Below are 6707 nucleotides of genomic sequence, written 5' to 3' on the forward strand. Positions count from 1 at the left end.
ATTAGATATTCAAATTAAGGGCTTAGATCATCAATTCCTAAATGTCAATACGATCAACGAAAAACGTCAATAAGGTCATATGATTAATTCCAAAAAATATGAATAGGGGTATTAATGTCAATTAACTACATGTTTAGTTATGACTAACTTTTAAAAGAAATCACAAAACTTTAAATTCATATAACATATATCAAATTAAGGATAATTTCATAAGGATTACAACGATATCCTACATGCATATGTTCCGACGTCAAAATTTGAAAAAATATTTGAATTTTTTTAATTTTTTCGTACAGCAGAAATGTCAACATACTATATAAAATATGTCAATATAATAATGTAGAATGTCGGTATAAGTAATGAGTTAATATTCTTAAAGCATTGTGTTGACATTCTCAAAGCATTGTGTTGATATTTTTGAAACACTATATTGACATTTTCATCCAAAATCCTAATTTAGAGTTTTTCTTTTATATTTTTTTATTTTATTAATAAAAATGAAAATTATATGTGAAAAATTATAGACCACACATTTTCTAAAATCTTATGGCCTTAAATTAGTTGTAGTTATCGCTTAAATAATGAGTTAGCAATTGATCACTCCCCTAACTATAGATATTGATAAAATTCTTTTTGTAATGATTGGATGATATAATTCATATCCAAAGAATACCTCTCTCGTAATAAACGACAAAATAATCACGAGGAATTGTAGACCCAAAAAATCAGTTCCACAAAACAACAAAGCAAATCATCCTAATCTATCAACATGCTCTCTTCTTACCTTACTGAATACTCCCTCCGTTCCCGATGAGTCACACTTTTCCATTTTAGTCTGTTCCCAATTAAAAGTCACATTTTATTTTTACTATAAATAGTAAGTATGTCTCATATTTCACTAACTCAATTCACTTACATTTTATTATAAAATTAATATTAAAAAATGGATCACACATCCCACTAACTCTTTTAACCAACTTTTCTTTTAATTTCTTAAAACTTGTTCCCCGTCAAAGTGTGACTCTTAATCGGGGACAGAGGGAGTAGTATTCTATGCCCATAGTTTCAGTTAAATATTCCCTCCGTTTCATAGTAATAGAGACATTTCATTTTGCGTACTCGTTTTGAAAAAATAATTATAAATAGTTAAAGTGAAGAAAAAGTAAAGTAAAAGAGAGAATCTTGTAGATAAGACTCTTCTCTACATTATTCTTTCTCTTAATTTACTTTCTCTTTACTTTAACGATTTATTATCATTTTTTCAAAACGAGTGCAGAAAATGAAATGTCTCTATTACTGTGGAATGGAGGGAGTACTACTTATAATTTACTTATAATTTGCTCCTAATAATTTTTACTGACACCACCACCAAACACACATTAGCAACTCCATTCACAGCTTCCAATCTTTCCACAAGGTTCAACAAAAAGCAGGTCAATTAAACGAGCTTTCTCCATCCATCTTCCGTTTCTCTTGGAATGATAAAATCTTGCATAAATTTGATAAATTCAATTAAAAAAAGGAGTAAAACATGGGGATTGGATTTGAACAAATTAAAGTCTCCTTATTGCTAAATCCATGCTTGGCTGATCTGATCACAACGGCGGCAGCCACGTGATCACCACCGGGCTTCTAACTTTATGCACCGCATTCTTCCATATAATAGCTCCGAACTCCGGAGTCGACTGCCTCGACTTGCTCACGAACGTCACCTTGTACGTTATCTTCTTCACCGAGCTGCTGAACTCCAGCCTCCCCGGCTCAACCCTCACCGACGCGCCTCTGAACGCCGACACCACCGCGCGGTAGCTCGACACCGCAGGGCCCACATTCGTCACGGTCCTGTGGAGCGTCACCGCCGTCACGTTCGTGCTCTCCGGGAAAACCGCCGAGATCGCCGGATAGTTGAGATCGCCGCCGTTCCGGAGGCTGTGGCGGCATTTTCTGTTGGCGAATTTGGAGAACACCAGCAGCTCCGACGTGGTCAGCCCTTGCGCGCATAGGAACTCGAAATAGTCCTGCGCTCCGATGTCGTAGACGAGGCCGGGGTCGAGGGCCTTGAGCGGGTTTATGTGGCCGGCGCCGTGGTCGTAAGGGGTGGAGGGAGTGGCGGAGGAGGCGTCTTTGAGAGGCTTCTGCATGTTGTCGTGGATGTAAGCTGTCGTCATCAAGGCGGACTTGATTGCCGCGGGGCTCCAATTTGGGTGTTTGGATTTGATCAAGGCTGCCACGCCGCTGACATGAGGGCAAGACATTGATGTGCCGGAGAGTATGTTGAATTTCGTTCTCCGGGGGTCTGTGGGCAGGCTGGACGGGCCCAATGCGCCGGTCCAGGCTGCCAGGATGTTGACTCCAGGCGCGACCACGTCGGGCTTTAGTATCTCTAGGGAGAGGATGTTGGGGCCTCTTGATGAGAATGCTGCCACTACTGGTGATGGTTTGATTTTGAGCTTTGTTCCCTGAAATGAGAGTGTTGCGGTGGCGCCACGGTGGGTGGCGTAGTGCTGTTTTACGACCTTACCTGTTGACTCGCCTACTGCCACGGCCGGGAGGAGGTGGCAGTCGGCGACTAGCTCCTCTCCATTTGCGGCGGTGTTGGTCAGGATCATGCCTACTCCGCCGGCGTCTTTCACCACCTGCCCCTTTTCTACTCTTGGGCTGATTCCTCTGTCGCAGATTACGATTTTTCCGGCGACGGAGTGGCGGTCGAGAGTACCTTCCAAGCACATTGAGCTCGGTGTTAGGTTCGTCGAGTTGCTGCCGTGGTAGACCAACGGATACTGTTTGTTTGGGGAGAGATTACGGCGGCCTTTGTAGAGTGAAGCTCCGGTGAGATACTGCCCTGTTCCGAGCTTAATTGTCGCCGGAAAATCTCTGTCCATCGTACTAGCGCCGACGGTGGCCACCCAGGGAGAGACGTTCGTGAGGCTGATGGGGTCAGGGCCGCCGTTTCCGGCTGAGCACGACACGAAAACGCCCTTCTCCATCGCGCCGAAAGCACCGACGGAGAGGCTGTCACGGAAGTAGGACGAGATTCCGCCGCCTAAAGAGATTGAGAGGACGTTGACGCCGTCGGCGACGGCTCGGTCGACGGCGGAGAGGATGTCGGAGCTGAAGCAGCCGCCGGTCCAGCAGACCTTGTAGGCGGCGATCCTCGCCCCTGGCGCCATCCCACGCGCGGTGCCGTAGGCATAGCCCATGAGATTGGCGCCGCGGACAGGGGCGCCTGCGACGGTCGCGGCAGTGTGGGTGCCGTGGCCGTCTTGGTCCCTCGGGGACTTGTATTCCACCTGCTCGTTGATCTTGCCCGAGGCGGCCTCGTATCCCCTGTAGAACACTCTGGCTCCCACGATCTTCTTGTTGCAGTGGCGCCTGGTGAAGCCGCGGCCGACTTCGCAGGCGCCTCTCCAGCGGGCGGGCACGGGCGTCATGCCGGTGTCGTTGAAGCTGGGGCTCTCCGGCCAGACGCCCGTGTCCAGAACCCCCACCACCACGTCGTAGTCGAACGGGTTGTAGGATAGTGTGCTGGTGCTGTCTTGGCGCTCGAGGCCGAGGAAGAGAGGGCTTCTGGTGGTGTGGAGTTGGTACATGGTGTCCGGGAACACCGCCATCACGCCGTCCTGCTGTTGCACCCTCTCCACCTCCTCGCCGCTTAGCCGGGCGGCCACGCCGTGGAATGCGGTCCCGTAGGTGTAGATGATCCTGTCGTCATCTCCGGCTTCTTCGCCTTGTGGGTTGATTGCTGCTGATGTTACGGATTTGATCAGTGAGGAATACCATTGATTGTGGTCGTTGAACTCTTGCGGCTTTGCCCATTTGTCCATGTATATTATGTATGTTTTGTGTGTGGGTGGGAAGCTGTCGGTGCAGCTGACAATGGTGGTTCCTACACAGCTCAAGACAACAACAAGGAACCACCATTTTGCTGGAAAATTTGCCATTCTCAATGGCGAGAAACTTGTTTTGTTAATTGGAAAGAAGCAAAGGAAGTGAAACTTGGAGAGATAGATGAGAGAGAAAAGGGAGGTAGTCCTATTAGTGAAGTGTGTGTTGTTGGAGGGTAGTAAATTGAGGTGGTTGGATCATCAATGCATGATTAGAATTAGGTTGCAACACTGAGTTATTAAGGTATCTTTACAGACCAATGCGAGGGTGCAAAATGCGCTCAGTCATTAGATTTGAAGGTACAACTATTCTGGCACAAGGTATCATCAAAACTGCAACATGCAGTTCAGTACGGCCTTGTATTTAGGTATACGAATAACAACTAAATAGAACGCGTCTCAAACGAATGGTAAGATGTTTACATTCATTTAATTAATGATGGCTTGATTGGAGAAGAGATAGACCTTTTTTCTCCTAATCAAGATTGATAGTACTCCTTTTCTTATACTTATTTAACTTTATTTGAAAAGGAAAAAGTAGTATGCAGGCGCTGTGAATTGAATGCAGGCAACACATTCGGTAGATATGGGTTGCCATTCTGAATTTATTTTTGGTGGAGCCATAATTAAACCCACGATTACATTTACTGCACAATTCTCATCCCTAAATGTTTGGTAATTTTGCCTAAATGCTTTAGTTAGGCCTTCTCTTGGACCATTTCTTTTCTCTCATATAGTTTCTTCTAAACATTTAATTTATTGGATATTTGATCAAAAGGTGGACCCTTCTTATTTTCACAAGATGTCTGCTACAAATATCGTGAAAGGGCATCACATGATAAAGGAGATAAATTCGAATCTACGCTTAGCTTTATGCAAATATAATTGCAAAATTAGTACAATGTGATACTTTGTTTTTCTCTCCTATAAAGAAACCATCATTGTACATTTGTACTGCATATTTCAGCCTCTATTTGAAAAAAAAAAAACTAAAATCATTGTTGTGTAATTTTCTTTTGCTTTCAGTCACTCTGGAATGCCAATAATGCAAAAACTATCGTGTAAAAATTTGATTTAACGTCAGAAATGTGTATAAGGACGAATGATGCATGCTTCAGTTATGCCACTTGCCTTTCATTAGTAGGAATAAAATTTAATCAATGGTGTTGCAAATTATTACTATTACATGTGCTGTTATTAAAGATGGTAAGCTTCCTCAATACACAAATTTTCTTTTTATAAATTATAAATGATGGGATATTGTGTAATTACTATTTTATAATGTTAAACATACCGTTAACATATTTTAATAGAGGATACGACTAAAATAAAAACAGCTTATAGAATATAAATTCATGGTCATATATTCGTCTCACAAATATGAGACGAATATAAATTCATTAATATATTTACTCAATAAATTCATTAATGTTTCACAACTTCATTGTTTGTGATTTACATACTCCGTATAAAAGGAGTATGTTGCTTAAGTATTCCCTTGTAATAGATGTACAAAGATAAAAAAAATATTAATTAATAAAAAAAATACTTAAAAAGCTAACATAAACTTGATACTGGGACTTAAAACTAAGGCATCTCCAATCTTTTATACCAAACTTAAACCAATTTTTGAATAGGGGTGCGTTATATTACTAACTATGTAAATTGCTAACTCTGCTAACTCATCAATGTTGTGTTTTAAAAATGTCAATACGGTGACATTAAAATGTCAACACATAATATCAACACATTATATTGAAGTTCAACAAAATTATGTGTTGACATTTTAATGTCATCGTGTTGACATTTTTAATACACTGCGTTGATGAGTTAACAAGTTAGCAACTTAAGAAAGTTAGCAATTGATCACACCCCTCTTTGAATATACTCCTATGTCATATTAAAAAGCAATTTTACTTTAACCATCTATTCCAATTTTAAATTTTTCATATTTTTTTTAATGTAAGTCTCACAAAAATTTGTAGTGCACTCATATTAAATTTTATTCCATAGAAAAATACAAAAATTGGTATGGATCACAGTATAGTTTAAAAGGTTTTCTACACAAAAAATAAGATTTGATGTATGGTTGGAGATGGTCTAATAAGTGTCGGTGGGAGTTATGAATCGAACTTTGAGTCATTTGTAAAATAGCTTGAACTTTAAAAATTACAAAAGAATAATTTGTGTTTTAATGAAAGTTGAATTAAAAATGTAAAATAGTTTTTTAAACTTTCATAAAAGGAACAAACAGGAAAATTAAATACAAAATACGTTATTTCTTGAAATTTGTAAAATTATTCAACATATAACAAAATACTCTTTCCGTCCATCATTTAAAGATTAATTTTAATTTAGCACTAGTTTACTAAATTGTTTGACTTTCTAAAGCTGAATTGTCACTTTTGGCCTAACAATATGAAGTGAAATTTTTGAAGTTGACATGCATAGAGTATTACACTCAATAAAACTAGTCTAATTCAATTAGGGAGTATAATTTTTCCATAAAATGCATTCTCATGAAAAATTTTACGAATTTTGGTAAAAATAGTCTCATTTTGTTTTGGGATATCCAAAAAAAATAGTCATAGTTTCAAATGGAAAATTTCTTTGACTTTACCTATTTATCTCATTTCTCAAACTTTACCTACTTTTTTCTCTTTCTCTCTTTTACTATTAATTTTATTAAAATTAGTGCCAACAAGATATGAAATTATTTTTATGGACGGATGAAGTATTTTTAAGCTCAGATCGGTTTTACAATTTTCATTATAGTTAAAGCATTTTAATTGATTGGGGGTATGTTTACAAGTCTTGTGAATA

At 39.7% G+C, this 6707-nt stretch overlaps 1 protein-coding gene across 1 annotated transcript; it reads right to left on the minus strand.

Moving 5' to 3' along the window:
* Positions 1-1479: 1479 nt before the first annotated feature.
* On the minus strand, positions 1480-4060 carry SBT1.3 (subtilase 1.3). The gene has a single exon (XM_048085522.2). It carries the CDS (start codon positions 3939-3941, stop codon positions 1596-1598), a length of 2346 nt encoding a protein of 781 aa, XP_047941479.1. The 5' UTR covers positions 3942-4060; the 3' UTR covers positions 1480-1595.
* Between the last annotated feature and the right edge of the window lie 2647 nt (positions 4061-6707).

The sequence above is a fragment of the Salvia hispanica genome, chromosome 5 (genome assembly GCF_029641045.1).
Source record: "Salvia hispanica isolate PSC_SH4W2 chromosome 5, Shi_PSC_v1, whole genome shotgun sequence".
NCBI classification, from domain to species: domain Eukaryota; kingdom Viridiplantae; phylum Streptophyta; class Magnoliopsida; order Lamiales; family Lamiaceae; genus Salvia; species Salvia hispanica.

Excerpts from the sequence above, each read along its gene's own strand:
- SBT1.3 (XM_048085522.2), bottom strand. The coding sequence starts at position 3,941 with ATGGCAAATTTTCCAGCAAAATGGTGGTTCCTTGTTGTTGTCTTGAGC.